The following is a 20,965-nucleotide window of genomic DNA, read 5'->3' on the forward strand; positions in this document are numbered from 1 at the left end:
AAACTGTGCAAGCATGTGTTTTGACTGGTTTGTGCTGTTGCTTGATGCTGGAATCAGTGAATCTGATGAAAACCCTCAAGAAATGTCATATTTCACCCCAAAATCAGAAGAAAGGAAAATATAATTCATAAAATTATTAAATAATTAATAAAGTATACAAATTATATTTTGCTTAAATAAAATAATAATTGTTTTACTTTATAGTTGATTTGATGTTTATGAATGCGCTCAGGCAGAATGATATGTATTGCACTATAGTAATGCGAATAACTATTGTGGGACATTAGAAAATTGTCCATATGTATTTCAGTTTATTTTTGTAAAATGTGGCATGAAAATAATGTCACAGTGTTAAAAAAAAAAAAACCTGGCAAATGTAATTTCTTATTTTTATCTTCTGATTTTGCGGCGATTTATGAGCGATACCGGACATGCTTCATGAAACTCACCTGACAAGTAGTGCAGTTTTGAATTAAAATGTTCATTAAAAATGATGTGGATGTCTTTAGTAACGACTAATTAGTCACATAAATGAAAAAAATTAAATAAATAAAAATTCAATCATGTTTTTTATGCATTTTCTCATGAAAGTCTTTGTTAAATGATAGTAAGCGCCACAAAATGATTCATTTGTATTGTGATATAACATGTTTTATAACTAGTGTTTGGTTTTTTCTTCTTCTTCATTGGATATTGACATTTAAATGGATGATTTTCCTCCTGATCGGGACACAGTCACGGGCTCGACAGTAATGAGAAACCCCTCTGGTGTGCTAGTTTACTAGCTAATTGGCGATTGCTAGCTGGCAATTATACATTTTTCTGTCTATTTTCTTATTTTTCTCCACCCACACACACATCATTAGGAATTGAAAAATAAAAATCCCTGAAATCCTGACCAGAGAACACAGGAAAGCACTGTCAACCAAAGGCACTTTAAAGAGCAAGAGCAATAATGTTCTGTCACACGAGGTGTGGTGTACTGAAGCATGACAGATGTGTATTTGAGAGAAAGATGAACAAATGTCAGTGTGAGGCTCCAGATTTTAGTCTGGGGGTCTGGTTCTTTGTGGAAGATCCCTCATTTTCACAACAAACTCCGAAGCTCTTCTGCTTTTGCTCTGGCGTTTAGTTCGTGTGTTTGGTAGAGACGGGTAAGATGGTGTGTCTGCGTCTTGATCTGCGTTCATGTCGACGGCAGGCGGAGCTTCTCTCTGTGTCACTGACTCAAGTGAAATGTGGCATACGACTGCAGGTTCTGCAACACAAGGGAACGCATGTAAGATTTCTGCCGGAGAACAGTCTGAAAAGCGTTATGTTTTGGCTGCACTTCCATGAATAGGGTACAAAACAGGGCTTGAGATCATCAGCCCCAGGAGAGCAAACTTAATAATATATCAGCTATTTATTTTAGTAGAAATGTTCAAATGTTGCGACCCGGTTACCAAAATTTAGGTCAGGTTTATAATAACGTTTATAAAATCACACATTAAGCACAATGATATATATATATATAATATATATTTGGTAAAATTATAATTTTGGTAACAGGGTTGAATGCTTGAGCTATGGAAGCTTGTTTCCGCCACAGAGTGAAAAATAAAAAAGGTAATTGTGACTTTTTAATCTCACAATTACGTGATATAGAGTCGCAATTGCAGGTTATAAAGTCAGAATTATAAGATATAAACTCGCAATTGCGAGAAATATACTTGAAATTCTGACTTTTTTTCTCAGGATTGCATGTTTATATCTCGCAATTCTGACTATTATACGCAATTGGGAGATATAAAATCTGAATTTCATGATATAAAGTCGCAATTGCGTGTTATAAAGTCAGAATTGGGAGATTCTGAGGTAAAAAAAAAAAAAAAAAGTCTGTCTTTTTTTCCCTTAGATTTGGACTTTATATCTCACAATTCTGAGAAAAGTTGTCAGTTGATTAGTGTTATAAAGTCAGAATTGCGAGAAAAAAAGTTTGAATTCTAACTTTATAAGATGCAATTGCGACTTTATATCTCGCAATTCTGACTATTATACGCAATTGGGAGATATAAAGTCAAAATTTCATGATATAAAGTCGCAATTGCGTGTTATAAAGTCAGAATTGGGAGATATAAACTATTCTGAGGTAAAAAAAAAAAAGTCTGTCTTTTTTTCCCTTAGAATTGGACTTTATATCTCACAATTCTGAGAAAAGTTGTCAGAATTGCGAGATATAAAGTCAGAATTGAGTGAAATAAAGTCGCAATTGCGAGAAAAAAAGTTAGAATTCTAACTTTATAAGATGCAATTGCGACTTTATTTCACGCAATTCTGACTTTATATCTCGCAATTCTGACTTTATATCTCCCAATTGCGTATAATAAAGTCAGAATTGCGAGATGTAAACTCGCAATTGTGAGATTAAAAAGTCGCAATTATCTTTTAAAATGTTTTATTCTGTGGCGGAAACAAGCTTCCATATTGAGCTTATTAAATGCTGCCAACAGTAAAAAAATGGAGAAAATCAACTGATTTACTTGTTTTCCTGCCGTGCTGTAGAAAGGATCCAAATGATGTCACTTCCTGGGAGTCACACATTTTTGGAATATTCCATTTTTTTTTTCAATGGGGGGAAATAATTTGGTACAAGGGTTACATGCAAGATATTGGACACAGCTAAACATCAAGTTTTTGGTCGTTAAAAATAGTTTTTCAATACTCTGAACTCAACTGGCTGTTTACACGACACCATTTTCAACTATAAACGTAAAACTTTTTTACGCATTTTGCCTGTTCATTTGGGGGCCTGAAAATGCTAACTTTATTTAAAAATGTTAATTAAACGTTATTGTTTTTGTACAAAAACGTGAATTTGTGAAAACGGTGACGTCATGCGTATCACGTGTTCAGTCTATAGGTGCGTAGTGTTTCTTTACAAAGTGACGTCGCCACCTACTGGCCTGGCATGAATAATACAGAGTTTTAGCCGCTTTCACGGATCCGTGTGAATGGGGACCGTTTTGATAACGCTGTCATGTGCGTGGAAAACGCGTAAGAAAAACGTTTCCGTTTTTAGTACATGGTTGTCGTGTAAACATACTCTAAAGGTGTGGTCAAAAACGTCACTTTCACACCAAACAGCTGCGTTGGGAAATCTTTCACCGCCACGCTTAATTCCTGCACGGTTGCCTATTGAAATGAGTGATTTTGACCGTGAATATTTGTTGAACAACAGTAAATGTGATCGCACCCAAGCTGTGTACGAACATTTTAATCTTATCCCTCTTACACAAGTGAATGGACTTCAAACTAAACCCTATTCATGGACGTTGCCCGGTTATTTACACTAACAATAGGTTCAAAAGACGTAGAAAACTAGTCATGAGAGTTAGTGTCGACCCTCTTATCCCTCGTTCTGTGGGCTTATTACAACTACTTTTCCATTTCATTACAATTCCATGATGCACAGTACAATCAAAATCACGATGAAGTGTAAATGTGAGCTGAGTTCATTTCAGAGGAAGATCGTGTGCGCTCAGGCTGAGTTTGAGAGGTCACTCTTGACTGCAACAATAACCATATTTACCGCTTACGTGGCCTTTGCTACTTTCGTGCGTTTCATCCTTTTCCTGCGCATGAGTGTGACCTGAGGCCTCTTCAAGCCGGCGATGAGCAGCAGCAGTCTGGGTCGGGACTTGGTGAGCCAGCTTCTCAGTAGCGTCCCCTTGGGAAACCTGGGAAACATCACCAACTGTGAGTCCAACACGTCAAACTCAAGCTGTAACTAAAACTGTAGCACTTCACTGACTGGTGTCTAGGATCTGCTTTCTTATACTTGTAGTTGTACTTGATAAAAACAACTGATTCTTGAAACTGTATTTGGTTACGCTTACTCATTGTAACGCTGTTTTGAAGCAATTTGTCTCCAAGTTTATAAGTAAACTTGATTTCAATGCAACGGCTATTGAGTTTTTAATATAGTAAAACACGTCTGATTGAGAGAACATTCAAACCGCATCTGCAGCGCTATTGCTTCAGTCAAAATTAAGGTGTTTTATTTTTGTTGACTCAAACAGTGTTTCAAAAATGCATTGACTTAAGTACACTTCAAGAAACAACAAATCCATAGGAAAAACTGTACTTTTCCACCAGGACATTCCTCCTTCTACATAATACGCAACGCGATTCAAAATGTGGATTAAACACCTGTGAAAAATGAATACAATAAATTCCTTTATATTAACAGTTCATCGGGCCCTATTTATTATGGACTTGTCTTATAGCGTAACTACTACTAATGTAGAGGCTAAAAGCGAATTCTCTTGAGTTTTCACAGCTAATGACTATCATATTAAAGATTAATAAATGCTGAAGAAGTATTGTTCATTCTTAGTTCGTTAACTAAAGTTACTAATTAACCTTATTGTAAAGTGTTACCATATATATATATATATATAGTTTGTTTCAAGGACCATTGAGGACTCCAAACCCCTGGCTCATGGTCGGCACTAGCGGCTCTAAATCAGTTTCATGTGGCATGTTTAGTCTAAGACTGAGACGTTACGCTTGCTCCTGTTTAATAATCTGCTTTAGACTGCACTCAATGCGTATAGCATTACACAAAACACTCATGTGTGTCAACGCAAGGAATTTAAACAGTACTGACTCTCATAATACACTGAACACATTCAAGGGTTTCAAGCTTATCACAACAAATTCTGCAATGTTAAAAAATAATAAAGTTGGTAACACTTTACAGTAAGGTCCCATTTTTTAACATTAATCCATTGATTAATGGATTAACTGACAACGAGCTCTAAATTCGTGACAGTATTTATTCATCTTTGTTAATGTTAGTTGATAAAATTACAACTGTTCACTGTAACCAATGTTAACAAACGAAACCTTGCTGTAAAGTGTTACAGAAAAGGGTGAAGTTACACTTTTTAAAAAAGCAAAAGTAAAGGTTTAGTTGATGAGTTTGAGTTTGGTGGATGCTATAAATACACAATTATGTGGCAAAAAAAAAAAGCCTATTTTTCCATTGTCAGCAATTCAGAAGTTGCTGTGTATCTGATTTAGTATAGTATAGTAACCAAAAAAAAATCACCACAAAATCTGATTATTGTAGATGTTTCACCAGTTACCATTTGTATGGCTAGGAGCATCAAACACCCCAACGGCCCCCACCCTCTGAAAGGAGTTCTAATATAGAATTAAATGTCACATGACATTTACAGCTCAGGTGATTGGCTCTAAAAACACTTCCGGAACCCATGAAGCAAACATGTCAGCTTCCAGGATAGCTTGTCTCCAGGTATTTGAGATCTCCACGGATAGATGGCATAATAAAACGTTTGGAAACAGACAAACTACAGACTTGACTTGGTAACATATAACCAGATCTACATCCGATCAGAGAAAGCCCTGTGGATTTCCCCAGATATCAAACCTCAATCCCTTAACACATTCCCACCATTGACATGTTTATTAAATATTTTGGCTCCACCGATTTCACAGCCAAAATCAATGCGGAAAACAAAAACGGCCATTTCTAATTGAGCCAAATTGGTTTTCTGAACCTCCCGAACAGACTAAAACCGATCCTTCCGTATCTTTTGGGAGCAAAAAAGCTTGGTGTAAGAGTAGCGTTCCCACCGAACCGCAGAACAGTACCTCACCGAACACTCCTCACCGAAGCTCCATAGCAACAGTCCCAGCTTCCCTTCAGATGAAGGCTGACAGCATAACCGCTCCAGCTTTTATATACACGTCTCGCACGTCTGACTGCTGAGCTCAATGGAAAATATAAAACTTCAATTGTTCGGACTTCTGCTGGTCGAGCACGAGCCAACAGGCCAGAGAGAGATCTAGCAACGTGTAGATGCGCTACGGCCTTGCTGAAGCCATTGTTGTGTCCCCCACAGGGGCTCGTGTTAAATGTGGCGAGAGCAACATTGTTTGCTTTGCGGCCTTGTTTTCCTCTTTTCCCCCCCTCATCCGATTCTCTCTCTCTCAGGAGCTTGGCAATATTTCTCCTTCAGGAAATCCAGATGACAGCGTTTAGTCATCCATTTTGTTTTCCGATTTTGCCAACCAATTAGCTGCTTCATCAAGCTGTCCCGAAAGCAGATGTTACTCCACAGCTGGGAGGCTTGGATTCGTCCTTGCGCTGGTCCGTTGATCTTTTAGAAGATTTCTTCCACAAGTCTCCACACAAACATCGACTGTTGAGATTTCGCATCTAAATATAATTTTAATCACAATATCTCGACTTTTAGCTTGAGTTTCAATGATTAAGATGTTTCTAGTAAGGAAATTTGGGCCTCCATTTGTCAATTCGGGCCTTCATTTGTCCGGCCACTATAAAGAGGCTAAGCTTATCCATACCAAATATCTAAGAGAAACTTTGGTGTAAAATCAATTTTCGCTTACACTTTATTTTAAGGTGCCGTAGTACTTAATCAAAATGAGTACTGAGTAATATTAATTAACTACATGTACTTACTATAGAGTAACGGTTTGGGTTTGGTTAGTTGTAATTATGGCTAATTTACATTACTTTAATAAGTACATGTAGGAACGTGTAACTACGTCGACTTAAAATAAAGTGTTACCCAATTTTCACTCAGAAATTGCTAGTAAATTTGACAAGGAATTTACAAAGAACCAGCAAGTAACAAAGTCAGAAAAACTTGTCAAATGTTTCTAAGTGTACTAGAATATAGTCTATACTAGGCCAAAACACTTATGATAAATATGACAGACCTACATCCGCCTAGTATCTAGAAATGAGTTTTGAAGACTAGAGCAAAACAGTATTTCAAACAACTGAAGAACAACAAACAAATACAGTAAAATCTTAAACGTATCGCAATCAATCAAACTCAGAAAGTTGATCAGCTTAACTTAAAAATGCTCGAAAATGTCCTATGAAAAGCAGAAAGTGTTTCTTACCAATTGACTCCACACATTTGTTAGGCTATGCCCCCCGCGCCCTGCTAAGCCACATATATGATGCTAATGGACTTATTAGTGTCACGCTAGAAAGTTCAACCAGGATGGAAAAAACAAATCTGCGGGACAATAGGAGGTGCCCTGACTCCATGGGGCCGAGAGGGGCCGGGGGGGGGGGGGGGGGGGGGGGGGGGGGGGGGGGGGGGGGGGTCGACAGGAGGGTCCACTCAGCACTTCTCTCAGCGAGCAACAACGGATGATCCCGGCCCCTGCACCAATCACAGCGCTCGCTCGCACGGTTTCTATGACAGCCAGCCCTCGCCTATGTAAAACAGTGTGAGAGAGGTCAGCCAAACTACCATCCTCTGTTTCACATGTGCAAAATAAACTCCTGCTGTACATATACAGCATACATGGAGCTTTGGCCCATAATTAATCAAGAATAACGCTTTAAATGGATCAAAAGTGACAGTAAAATCATTTATAATGTTACAAAAGATCTCTATTTTTTTTTTTTTTATAGAACTTTTTAATCATCAAAGAATTCTGAATTCTGATGTGCTTTGTTAAAAAACAGAGTCTTTATGGTCCTTAAGATGTGTTTCATTTGCAGCTTCATTTCTTGATGTTGAAATCTGCAGTGTGTCCTGTGAGGGGCGCTGTGGTGCTGATCGAGATGAAGAGCCACACACACACACACACACCGCAGAGAGAGAGAGAGCTGGGGAAGCCTGGCACTGCATTGCAGATCAGTAAATGAGGAGGAGACTGCGGGAGTCTGCAGGATAGGGAAATAAACACTACGGGATTCCCTCGTCTCTGGAACACACACCACCCTCACTGGATGATCATGGGTAGTTTTTCACTTCTAGACGAGCTATAACATAAGGGACACAAATAAATGCTTCTTATGATGTATTACTTGCAGACTGTAACGATTGGTCATGAATGAACAGTGGCATTCACCATGAGCAATGGGAAGACTAAAAAAATACACAAATGTACCGAAGAAAATGAGTGTATCTTCGTTATGTTGTAAACGTTTAAAATTTTAATTTAAGATTTTCCATGTTGATGAATTGGTATGCTCCACTCAGTAGTTTAACCTTGTTTGTATGAAGCGACGCGAGTTCATGACACACGATGTGAGCACCACGATGCATGCGTGATGCAGAAGTAGTTGCGTGAATTCATATTTTGTAAATAAAGTGGTAAACTATTTTTATTGCACAAAGCACCCGCATCTCTTCATAAAAGTGAGGTCAAACCAACACATGGACTATTTAATGATGTCTTTACTGCCTTTCTGGAGCTTGAAAGTGGTAGTTGCGTAGACTGTCAATGGAGGGACAGAAAGCTCTCAGATTGCATTAAAAATGTCTTCATTTGTGTTCCTGAAGATGAACGAAACTCATACAGGTTTGGAACCTGTATGAGGTTGGAACCATTGGAACCATTGTGAAAAAGGCCCAGCAGAGACTGTACTTCCTTCGCCAGCTAAAGAAGTTCAATCTGCCACAGGAGCTGCTGATCCAGTTCTACTCAGCCGTCATTGAGTCTGTCTTAAGCACTTCCATCACTGTCTGGTTTGGTTCAGCTACCAAATCGGACATCAGGAGACTACAACGGACAGTCCGGACTGCAGAGAGGATTATTGGTGCCCCCCTGCCAACCCTCCAGGACCTGTACTCTTCCAGAGTGAGGAAGAGAGCAGGTAAAATCATCACAGACTCCACTCACCCTGGACATCCCCTGTTTGAACTGTTACCGTCAGGACGGCGACACAGATCACTGGCCACAAGAACATCCAGGCACAGGAACAGTTTCTTCCCACAGGCCATTTCCCTTCTGAACACTTAACATGCCCCCCCAAAGCATATGCCTGTAAGTGCAATACTCCCACTGTCTAGTGCAATAAACTCAGGTGATATTTATATCTATATTATTCATACTACTCAAAATACTGTAAATATGTTTATAATCTGTAACATGCGCTAGACTCCCACTGTCTAGTGTAATATTCTCTAATTCAGGTGATATTTATATTATTCATACTACTCAAAATACTGTAAATATGTTCATAATCTGTAAATGTTTATTCAGACTAAACCCAACTGTGACCCTACTTTTTTACTTTTATACTATTTTTATTTATTTTTTATATATTTTCATTCTTAGAATTTGTATTACTATGTTCTTGTTGTATTTGTATTTGTATATGTGCACTGGAAGCTTCAGTACCAAGAAAAATTCCTTGTGGGTGCAAGCACACTTGGCAATAAAGCTCTTTCTGATTTCTGATTTCTGATTTCTGAACGACATGACGGTGAGTAATTAATGACAGAACTAATCATTTTTGGGTGAACTAATCCTTTTAAAGTACTGTAGGCCAATGTGACGTGTTGTAGCTACACTATAGTGCCAAATGTTTTGCGACGCCTGCCTTTACATGCACATGCACTTTAATGACATCCCATTCTTAATCCGTAGGGTTTAATATGGAGTTGGCCAACCATTTACAGCTATAAGAGCTTCAACTCTTCTGGGAAGGCTTTCCACAAGGTTTAGGAGTGTGTTTATGGGAATTTCTAGCCTGACTTCGTCATATTCTAGTCAGAATGTGAGTCTGATACTGCTTCATAGGACTTTGATTATGGGGCGTGTCTCAACCGAACCAGGAAAAAAAAAACTCTGCACTCAATTGGATAGACCTACAACCAATCAGAGCAACGGAGTAAATGACGCATGTTCTTCATTCATATTTTCAACCAACAAAATGTCACGGCTCTCTGTTCCTCTTTTAAAATGAATGCGCTGTGGATATCTTCTATAACAGACGCGATGGCGGAATCTACACATGATGTTTCATAAACAAAGTTCGGGAGGAACACGTACAAATAATCAATCCAATATCAACTTGTCATCAAACAATACCATGTCTAACGTTACCCTATCTATCAGCATGAGGAAGCATATTCACTCTGTAAACTTACCTAACACTCCTTCACAGTTTTTCAGCATCCCTCCACCACCCCGAATCCTCACTCTTGTCTTGTTCTCTCACAACCAGGAATACCGGGGGGAGTATGGCAACCGAGCCCACAGCCCTCTCCTCGGACAGCACGTCATATACGCATATCTGACTTATTTGTGTGAACTCGTGAAATCTAATATACGCATTTATTCTATCTGACTTATTTGCAAGTGTGAACTCGTGAAATCTCAATTCTCCAGCGGCAGTCTTCTTTGTTGTAAACTAATTCAAATCAAGCGCTCTTTGGTGACGTGGGTGATTACGTAACCGCAGATCATCTGTCCATCATCGATTAAAGCCCGCCCTGGCAATTTGATTGGCCCGGCCTTCTGGGAGCCGGGCATAATTACTCCTCAACGGATCGAGTCCAGACCGAACTTCCCGACCAAAAAATGTTGTGGGCGGGGTTAGGGCTGGCACCCAGGCTAGGGAATTTCTGTTGGGACCATGAAACTGTCCAAAATGTCTTGGTGTGCTGAAGCATAAAGAGTTCCTTTCACTGGAAATAAGGGCCGACCCCTGAAAAACAACCCCACACCATAATCCCCCCCTCCACACTGCATCCCACGCTTTGCATTGCACTTGGTGATGTGAGGCTTGGATATGCAGCTGCCCGGTCATTGAAACCCATTCCATGAAGCTCTACGCACTGTTCTTGAGCTAATCTGAAGGCCACAGAAGTTTGGAGGTCTGTAGCTGTTGACTCTGCAGAACGCTGGCGACTTCTGCGCACTGTGAGCCTCAGCATGACCCCGCTCTGGGGTTTTACGTGGCTGAGTTTCTGTTGTTCCCAATTGCTTCCAGTTTGATATAATACCACTAACAGTTGACCGTGGAATATTTAGTAGTGAGGAAATTTCACGAATGGACTTATTGCACAGGTGGAAACCTATCACGATACCACACTTGACCTCACTGAGCTCCCAGTCTTTCACAGACGTCTGCATGGGTGCTTGATGTTACACACCTGTGGCCGTGGAAGTGATCTGAACACCTGAATTCAATGATTTGAAGGGGTATCCCAATACTTTTGGCAATATAGTGTATATTAGATTGTAAATTGCTAATGATGTACCCTATAAGTTATTATACATGATAATGCTTGTTCAGTTAAGCTAATCTACAAGATATAATCATTAGTCAAATAATTCAATATATATTTGTTATGTTTTTAGGGGTGAATTCAGGTTGATTGGGACACTTTTCCCCAGTCATCTCAATAGCAAAAAGTGTTTCAATCAACCTGAACTCATTTGGCTGTGTACTACGTGAGATTATGTGTGTGCACCGGGTCATTAACATGAAATAACACTGAAGGGTAGTAGTCGGCTGATCACCCTGATGGGGTTTATTTTGTGACAATTATGACCAGCTGACTATATTAGCTCTTACATAGAAAATTTCCACCAGAAGTACAGCTTCCCTCTAGAGAGTAGAAGTGAATATGAAAGACAGACTGAGCTGCAGGAACTTATTCATATTTTGGTTTGACATTGAGAGTGGTGACTGACCTCTTCCTCTTTTTGAATCTTGGGTCATGACTGTGGTTAAAGTCTTGCAAGTTGAAGTAATTACAAAATTTTCCAACGTTACCACATGCCATTGTTCCCCATGTTAGCATGCACGTGTTTGTATGTTTCTGTTACTAGTAATTATCAACTTTGCATATACATGTCTTACAGTGCTATGCATAAGTTTAGACACCCATGCTAAAGTTGACTAAAAAGAGGAATAAAAATCATCTTTTGGAAATTGAACTTAATGCCTTAATTTAAAAAATTTACACCAATTTTCTTTGTGAATGAATAATGTATCGTAAATAAATAAATGTTCTTCCTTAAAATACAGGGTGCATAAGTTTGGACACCCCTATGTTAAATTCCCATAGAGGCAGGCAGATTTTTATTTTTTAAGGCCAGTTACTTCATGGATCCAGGATACTATGCATCCTGATAAAGTTCCCTTGGCCTTTGGAATTAAAATAGCCCCACATCATCACATAGCCTTCACCATACCTAGAGATTGGCATGGGGTACTTTCCATAAGATCATCTCTCAATGCAAATCAAACTAGCTATTAGGCTAACTGAAATAAAACCATGCCAATCTCTAGGTATGGTGAAGGCTGTGTGATGATGTGGGGCTATTTTAATTCCAGAGGCCAAGGGAACTTTATCAGGATGCATAGTATCCTGGATCCATGAAGTAACTGGCCTTTAAAAATAAAAATCTGCCTGCCTCTATGGGAATTTAACATAGGGGTGTACACACTTATGCACCCTGTATTTTAAGGAAGAACATTTATTTATTTACGATGCATTATTCATTCACAAAGAAAATTGGTGTCCTTAAAGGTTGGATTTTTCCTAATTTTTTAAATTAAGGCATTAAGTTCAGTTTCCAAAAGATGATTTTTTATTCCTCTTTTTAGTCAACTTTAGCATGGGTGTCTAAACTTATGCATAGCACTGTATATACAGTTTGGTAATAATAATAATAATAATACTCCAGAGAGACCAACAACATTGTAGGAAGAGCTGGCAATAAAACCATGCCAAAATGTGTATCATTGCACTCTACAAAAGTAAAAGCTATAAACATCTCAATTCACAATGTGTCACAATAGATAAAGAAGAAGGTGCGTTGAAAAAAATACATAATTTTACATCAAAATGGCCGATTATGGTAAATTTGGTATCACTGTGCTCAGTATTCTAATAAATCTACAGACACGTAAAGCGATCTAAGAGTCTCATGATTTCTGGATTAAGAATAAACTCCACAATAATGTCAGTAGTGGAAGAAAGATTTGGGCTGTTGTTCAGCTGAAGTCAGTTCAGTGTTGACCTGAAGCTCGTCCTCCTCAAACATTACAGTATTTGCCCATACATATCATCTATGTTTTAAAATAGATGTTTTAATTTTTCAATATGCTAATAAGGCGAAGTACTGTACAATCTGTAGGACAATGTTGAGGACTGATGGCAGTCGTCCGTCTGATGATCTGTAGTTGGTAGACGTACGTTGAGTTATAGTCTTTTGAAATCCATTGTAAACAACAGAAATAGAGGGCTTGGTCCCTGAGGTCCATCTTCAGGCTGGAGGGATGATGTGGAGCTTGCAGTCGTCACTCAGTGACACAGAAGGGGAGGGAGACGCGAGGATAAACCTGGAACACACAGTGACCTTGGGATGGGTTTCCCGAGGTAGAAACACGGAAAAACAAACAGATGTGGGAGTAAGTCTGATGTGTGCTGTTGTAATGTATTCCTGTGATCAAAGCATCATTACTCCAGTCTTCAGTGTCACACGATCCTTCAGAAATCAGTCTAATATGATGATTTGATGATCAAGAAACATTTATGAGTATTATCAGTGTTGAAAACAGTTGTGCTGCTGTATATTTTTGGTGAAATCTGCCATTCAAAAGTTGCGGTAAGAAAGATTTCAAAATCATTCAAGGATTTAAATATTGATAATAATCAGAAATGTTTCTCGAGCAGCAAATCATCATATTATAATGATTTCTGAAGGATCATGTGACATTGACATGCTGAACATTCAGCTTACACTTTATACACATGCATATAGAAAACAGCTATTTTACATTGCAATAATATTTCACAATATTAATGTTTTCACTGTATTTTAATCAAATAAATGCAGCCTTGGGGAGCAGAACAGAACTTAATTACATCATTTTAGTATAATTTTAATAAAAAAAGTACATTTTAAGTCTTTTATGGGATTTTTATATTATTTTAGTTTAGTCAAGTCACCTTTATTTACATATAACGCTTTTAACAATACAGATTTTTTCAAGGCTTCTTTACAGAGATAACAGGAAAATAATACAACAAAGATTGTTAGCGTCACAGTCCAGCTTAAGTAAGTTCAGTGATGGTTCATGGTTTAGTACTCACATATAAAGAAAATTAAGCTAAATATATTTATATCATGACAACTCTGAATAGAATTTACATGTTAATATGTTGATGTATTTGGTGTTGACGGACTCAATCTGCTACGCTGCTGTTGGTTATTGCTGCTGCTATAGAGGTATGGCAACATGGACTTGCTACTGCTAATAGACACACAGACTGTGAACATGTAAGATCTGCATGAATAGACACTCATAAATCCTGTATCAGATCTAGGCAGGTGGAGCTGGGGAGGTGGAGGGGTTCAGAGGAAGGACTAGCTCACAGCAAACACTGAACCAGACTGTTTAAATGTTCAGCAAGCAATCTCATTGGCTGCAGGATCAGCAGAGGCCAATCAGCTTGTGTCATGCGGTAATGCTTACAATGTCTACAGTTTCATGACTGAACTAGATGAGTACTGTACAGTTTAAGGCTAGCATTAGCATAACTTGATACTAGCTTGTCTACACTTCTGACATCAAATTAATGTTAATTGTGTTTAGTTTTCCTATCAAGTAATTGAATTAAATGACCTGTAACTCAGCTTTAGTTGTATAGAAACTATGACACAGCTGATTAGCATAAGACAGTAACTCTCACTTTAATCAAATATCTGTCCCAAAGTCTGTGAGGATCAGACTGGCTCTGTGGCCCTAATCAGATTACGAGACCCATCAGAGAAAGTAGACGTCTTTAACTGCGAATGTCCGAAGGAACGACAGCGAAACAAACCCACCAAGAAAAGCCTGATCCAACAGGCTAAGATGAGCCACTGCCGCTTGAGGAGGACACGTGTGACAGACAATACACAAAGATATATTCAAATATAAAAATACAATATTTTACAGTATTACTGTATTTCTTTTTATCAAATAAAAGCAGCCTTGGTGATCATAAGAGACTTCTTAAAACATTCTTACTAACCACAAACTTTTGAGCAGTAATGTATAAAAAAGTCTTCACTTATCGCTGAAATAGTTAAGAATTTATTTTAAAGGCAACATTTATTCAAGATCTGTTATTTTTTCTTGATATATATTTTCTGTATATATTCCAATAACAATATGAATGACCATCTGTAATGCAAAGTATAAAATACTTTAATAATATAAACATTTGACACATTTTAATAAACAGTTGCTTTTCTTGCCATTTAAATGTTGATTATAAATAAGCAGGACGTAATATTTTTGTGTACAATTAAGTATGATTCCTTTAATTTATATTTCTTTGTGATGATGAGATCTAACATCTGTGTCATGACCTCATAAAAGTGATTTCACATTTAAAAACATTAAAAAATACACAGTTTTGCACAGACAAAGTGAAAACAGCAACAAACAAAAGATGCTAACACTATTCATTCAACGTTTTCATATATGCTACATTCATGTTATTCTCTCTTATGTATCTGTATAATGCATGGACTGTACATAAGAACTTTTGCTGCAGTAAACATCTGAATAAAACATAAGTAGGCTTTTTATTAATCATATGTTGCACAACAGTAATTTTAAAATGCAAAATGGCTTTCACACTTTTCCATTTACTTCCATCATATTTTAATAATCAAGTCTTTAAAATTCGATCTTGCAAAAAAAAAATACAGCATTTGTTTACAACTAACGTAAACGTTAAACAACTATAATCTCAAACTTTTGCAATGACATTTTTTTCTGATAATCTTTAGACTTAAATCAGACATTAAAAAAAAGAAAGTACAATCAGTAAGTCCCATCAAGTCTTTCAGTTTCACAGTGTGTTCACTGATTCATTCTGCATTCAGGATAGACAATGAATCAAACATTAAAGTTGTGCAGTGCAAATTCGGCAAAACGTTCAAGAGTTCACAAGCTATGATATACCACTGTCCTAAACTTTCTTGGAAATGACATTTACAAAACAAAAAGGAACATTAACACTTTTAAAAAGGGAATAGGTTTTTGGGGAGAATGCTAAAAAGCACATGCTAAATGTACCTCATGCTTCATATTATCTTATATAACTGGTATATTCCTCGGTTATAAACCTAAACAGTTATCAGTATTGCTTATCCACCATATAATTTTGCTTCATGCATCTGTTAAAATAAATAAATACACTTTTTGATATATTTCCAAGTTTAGCATAACATTTCCCCTTAACTATTTCCTTTGGCTCTTTTATTTGAGATAACTTTGATATAAAGTTAGAGTTATGAAGCAGTTAAAAGTCAAAAACAAACCGTGCAATGCACTTGTCATCCTCCAAGAATTCACAGACAGTGGAATTTTGGTTATTTTGCATTTGTCGCTATTGCTATATTGCAAGTTGTCACATTATTAAGAGCACATCATTTTATCACATAAACAGGCAACAGAGTATTTTATAGTAAAAAAAAAAAAAAAAAAGTAGAAAAACTTATATTCAGCATACAGTCCCAAACATACAATTACCAGGTTTATGATTTTTAGTAAGACTTTTAAAATGTGGATTCAACGGTATGTGCAAGGTGGTACAATTTTACTAATTGTTGCAAAAGCAAAGGCCCGATCCATAAAACAAGAGCTCATCATTCATGATTCATAAAATAAATCATTCATAAATTGTCACATTTAATTGAATGCAATAATTCGACACCAAAATTTGGTTTTACACAGAAATTCATTCTGCTCTTGTTCATAAATGGGCCCATTGTTTAAATCATTATAATCAGTTTTGTATTTTTCTTGATTGACTGACAAATTGCGTATGATTTGACAGATGCGAGAATAAGACAGACGGCAGTTGTACATTTCACAGATACAAATAATGATTTGGATGACCATACAAAAATGCCATACAAAACAGTTGACAACTGATTTTATAGTGGCATACTGGTATATTCCATTATATGTAAGATCCATATCCATATATTAATGTGTTGATTAATCAAGTTGAAGTGTGTAATTCTTGTTCCGACAAACAGAACTGCAAAAGTAATGAGCCATAGTGGCGTTACACCATATGATTGCTGCCCACTAGGTTATGGCTCAGACAAAAGAAGGAAGTATTTTAGCATCGAAAAAATTACACTCTTTATCTTTAAAGGTGAAGTATGTAGATTTGTCAACACCAGTGACACCTAGCAGAATTTCAAAAATAAAGCATTTCTTCCCTATTTGCGTGTTGCGCCTCCTCCAACTCATCACACATACAGCCCTTACAGGAGCTTGTGAAGGCATGGCTCAACAGGTAAACGCAGGCTGCTTTCAATTAAAGGTCCAACATATTGGGAATACTTTTAGCTGCTACAGTAGCCACACCCCCAACTCTTAGTCTGCTACAGTAGCCACGCCCCAAACTCTCAGCCTGCTACAGTAGCCACGCCCCAACTCTCAGTCTGCTACAGTAGCCACGCCCCAAACTCTCTGTCTGCTACAGTAGCCACGCCCCAAACTCTCTGTCTGCTACAGTAGCCACACCCCAAACTCTCTGTCTGCTACAGTAGCCACACCCCAAACTCTCTGTCTGCTACAGTAGCCACACCCCAAACTCTCTGTCTGCTACAGTAGCCACGCCCCAAACTCTCTGTCTGCTACAGTAGCCACGCCCCAAACTCTCTGTCTGCTACAGTAGCCACGCCCCAAACTCTCTGTCTGCTACAGTAGCCACGCCCCAAACTCTCTGTCTGCTACAGTAGCCACGCCCCAATCTCTCAGTCTGCTACAGTAGCCACGCCCCAATCTCTCAGTCTGCTACAGTAGCCACGCCCCAAACTCTCAGCCTGCTACAGTAGCCACGCCCCAAACTCTCAGCCTGCTACAGTAGCCACGCCCCAATTTCTCAGTCTGCTACAGTAGCCACACCTCAGTCTGCTACAGTAGCCACGCCCCAAACTCTAAGCCTGCTACAGTAGCCACACCCCCAACTCTCACCTCCTACAGTAGCCATGCCTCCAACTCATGCTATTGGTTGAGCTGAAAGTGATTGACAGATCTGAGTGGACACTCTTAATGCTTTAATGGTGCTTAAATGTTTACACTTTTTGGAAACCCATGAATGGCATACTAATAGCAGTCAGTGAACAATAAACTGGGTTAAGAGAATAACATAACAAATCTTACATACTTCACCGTTAAAGTAAAATACTAATTGAGGTCAGTTTGGCTTTGACTTGAACAGGATCAAACCGTCTTCCCTTCAGCCCATCGCATCAGACATGAAACACATTAGGAGAACATATCATCCCTTTCTGAATCTGGAGAGTCCGGCCTTGAAATGTCAAACAAGTTCGAAGTTCCTGAGGTCTTTCTGTCTTTGAGAAGTCGGAGCATCTCTGCGAGCTGTGCTTCGAGTGCGCTCATTCTGCCGCTGAGGGAGCTGATGTCTCCTCGCAGCTCCTGCTTCAGCTCTGTAAAACAGGCCTGAAGACTCTGTTCGGGAATGGACTGGAACGCTTGCTTCCCCTCAGGCTGAATGGGGCTTCGTTCCTGAGGGCTTCGAGCGCTACCGTCACCCATATTGTCGAGTCGCAGGTCACTCTTGGTGATGCCGCTGTCGCACGAGTCTGTCTTCTTGAGGGACAGTTCATATTGAGACTTAGTCCTGTCTGGTAGCATCTCCATGGACTCGGCTTTGGACACAGGACACCAGGAGAGATCAGACTTGGCTGTGGCTTCTTTAAACCGACCCCAGCCTTTGCTTTTGGGTGGTTCTGCGGACTTATTTCTTGTATAGTTTCCATTAGAGGGAGCGTAAAGTTTTGCTCGACATGACGAGGACGATGAGGTGGAGGAAGACGTAACCGGAGTGGCTGGACTTTCAGTGACCGTGATGACGCTGGTTGGTGACGTGATCTCGAGCACCATGGTCTCCGCTCTGCCTTTCTCGAGATCCGGTTCTCCTTGACTTGCCCGCTCCGCCGCCAGACGGGCCTCTCTCTGCTGGCGGAACCGCTGGAAGAGACGCCGCACAGGGTGATCTGGAGGTAGATTCAGAGGGGCTTCATTCTTCCTTCGCAGCATCTCCTCTTCCTCCCGTTTGACGTCACTTATTTTACGGAAGACGATCTATATGATTCAAACAAGAGAGTACATGTATACATAAGAATTAACACAGTTTATTAGTAAGGGATAATGTACATCCAGCCGGTTGTTATCTCAGAATAAACCCTGACAGGGTGATGAGGACCCGACACGACGCGGAGGGGTCTTGTATCAGCCTGAAGGGGTTTATTCTGAGATAACAAACGGCTGGATGTACATTATCCCGCTTATTACACGGCTACTTGCCACGTTAGTAAATAATTAGACAGAAAATATTGATCTGAGTCTAAATATTAGGTCTTTAATATTGTAATTATTGTTTAATTACAGTTGCTAGCGCGGCAAGTTCAAACTAGACGGACATTTAAGGGACACGGTATACAGTCATACCACTTATTACACAGAATCTCGCAACATAAATAATTATGGGGATAAGAGATATTGATTTCAGATTAAATGGTTTTAAAATCATACCTGTTTGTTAGTGTACAAAAAATTGCCACAAAATGGCCGCCGCTGCGTTTGTGTGAAACAAGAGAGAGCGAGGCCACGATTCTGGATGACATAATTAAATAACTTTACACAAAATATTGATTCAACTGAGTTTTATTATTTTATAAGCTCACCAAAAGCAAAACTTCCACGAAAAAAAAACGTTCCTAGCAAGCGTATAGCGCTGTTGACTTCAGTAACCCGGATGAGCCTGTGTTATCCGTTTTCAGTGGTTTTTATCGAGGAATTTGTGAAGAGTGCTTTATGTGAAGATCAAAATTTAAGTCGTAACTTATTTAAAAAAAAACATACATCGTGGCACATTCAATCATGGCATTCAAACACATTCAAACACATGCAAGTAAGATGATGATGTCCAACATCATCTGATGACGATCGTGACGTGATGCGTTTGAATGTGTTGATTGCAACATGAAGGACAATAAAAATTAGCAATGCATCATTGACCCAGAAATGTTCACCGCCCCTGGTCACTGTGTGCTTTCACTGCATCTATCTGGACTCTTGACGCTTGAGCACCTCGACCGATGAGAAGCGAGTCACATGCTTCATTTTAAAGTGCTTGCTAGACGGTTTAGTCACTGCTATTCTTAGCTTCATGGTACACCAAAATAAAGCATTTCATTTCTGAACTACCTCAATATGTACAACTGTCAAATGTTGCCAGATTCACATTCATCTGTGTTGGATAAAACTACATGCAACTCAATACCATTGTGCAGAAATAGTGCGACAAGTACGTTTTTCCAGCCTGGATTGGAAAAATCAGTCAACATCTACTGGAAAATCTGTGATTTTGTCATGTCTGTTCAGGTTTTGTTTCAGGTTTGTGATTCCCTGTTCATCTTTAGTCCATGCAATCTTCGTATTGATTCATTGTCTGGTTATCTTCTGTTTTTTTCATTGGTTCATGTTAATCAGTTCCACTTTGTCATTGTTTGATGTTGTCATGTGCTTCCCCTTGTCCTTGTATTTAAGCCCTCATGTTTGCCATGTTTACTCGTGTGTGTTTTTGTGTATCCTTCGGTTGGTGAGTTTGTCAAGCCTGGGCAGGTTCAAGCCAGGTCTATATTATTCAAGTCCAAGCTCTCATGTCCATGCCAAGTCCTAGTTTTGTTATTCTGTTTATTAGCGATGGGAGAAACTAAGCTTTTCAAAGCTTCGAATCAACTGAACCAATTGCTTCGCAAAATGATTCACTGTTTCGAAGTAAATGCAACAAAAACTCAGGCCAAACATGCATAAAAACAGCTTTTACAAACCCATTGCAAATGTGTTATTGAAAGTATAATCTATCAGATGCAATTAACCAATCACCTAATACCATTAAATACTGAGCGTCTATATAATATGTATTATTTTATAAATGTTCAGGGCTATGCTAAACGGAGGTTAACTACAATTATTCCTTTTAATTAAACAGATGCTTCATTAAAATGTCTAAAAACTCATCAGAGATCAGGAAGTAGACACTTAGACACTTCATACAAATAGACATAGACACTTGTTCAATGGTTCACGCTGGGGGGCGATCTCAGTGAATCTGCA

At 38.7% G+C, this 20,965-nt stretch overlaps 1 protein-coding gene across 4 annotated transcripts in view; it reads right to left on the bottom strand.

Moving 5' to 3' along the window:
* Positions 1-895: 895 nt before the first annotated feature.
* Positions 896-20,965, bottom strand: part of kcnh1b (potassium voltage-gated channel, subfamily H (eag-related), member 1b) — a 74,261-nt gene continuing 54,191 nt past the window's right edge. Inside the window, exons 11-13 of one of the 4 annotated variants that reach the window (XM_084416562.1) lie at positions 3,572-3,719; positions 2,523-2,568; positions 1,097-1,258 (exon numbers count right to left, since the gene is read on the bottom strand). In XM_084416562.1, the coding sequence (XP_084272688.1) occupies positions 1,228-1,258; positions 2,523-2,568; positions 3,572-3,719 (225 nt within the window). In that variant the 3' untranslated portion in view covers positions 1,097-1,227. Of the gene's footprint in view, positions 1,259-2,522; positions 2,569-3,571; positions 3,720-16,614; positions 18,929-20,965 lie in introns of those variants that run through there. The other 3 variants (XM_084416561.1, XM_084416563.1, XM_084416560.1) reach the window with 3 other exon arrangements.

This window comes from Rutilus rutilus, assembly GCF_951802725.1.
Source record: "Rutilus rutilus genome assembly, chromosome: 8".
NCBI lineage: Eukaryota > Metazoa > Chordata > Actinopteri > Cypriniformes > Leuciscidae > Rutilus > Rutilus rutilus.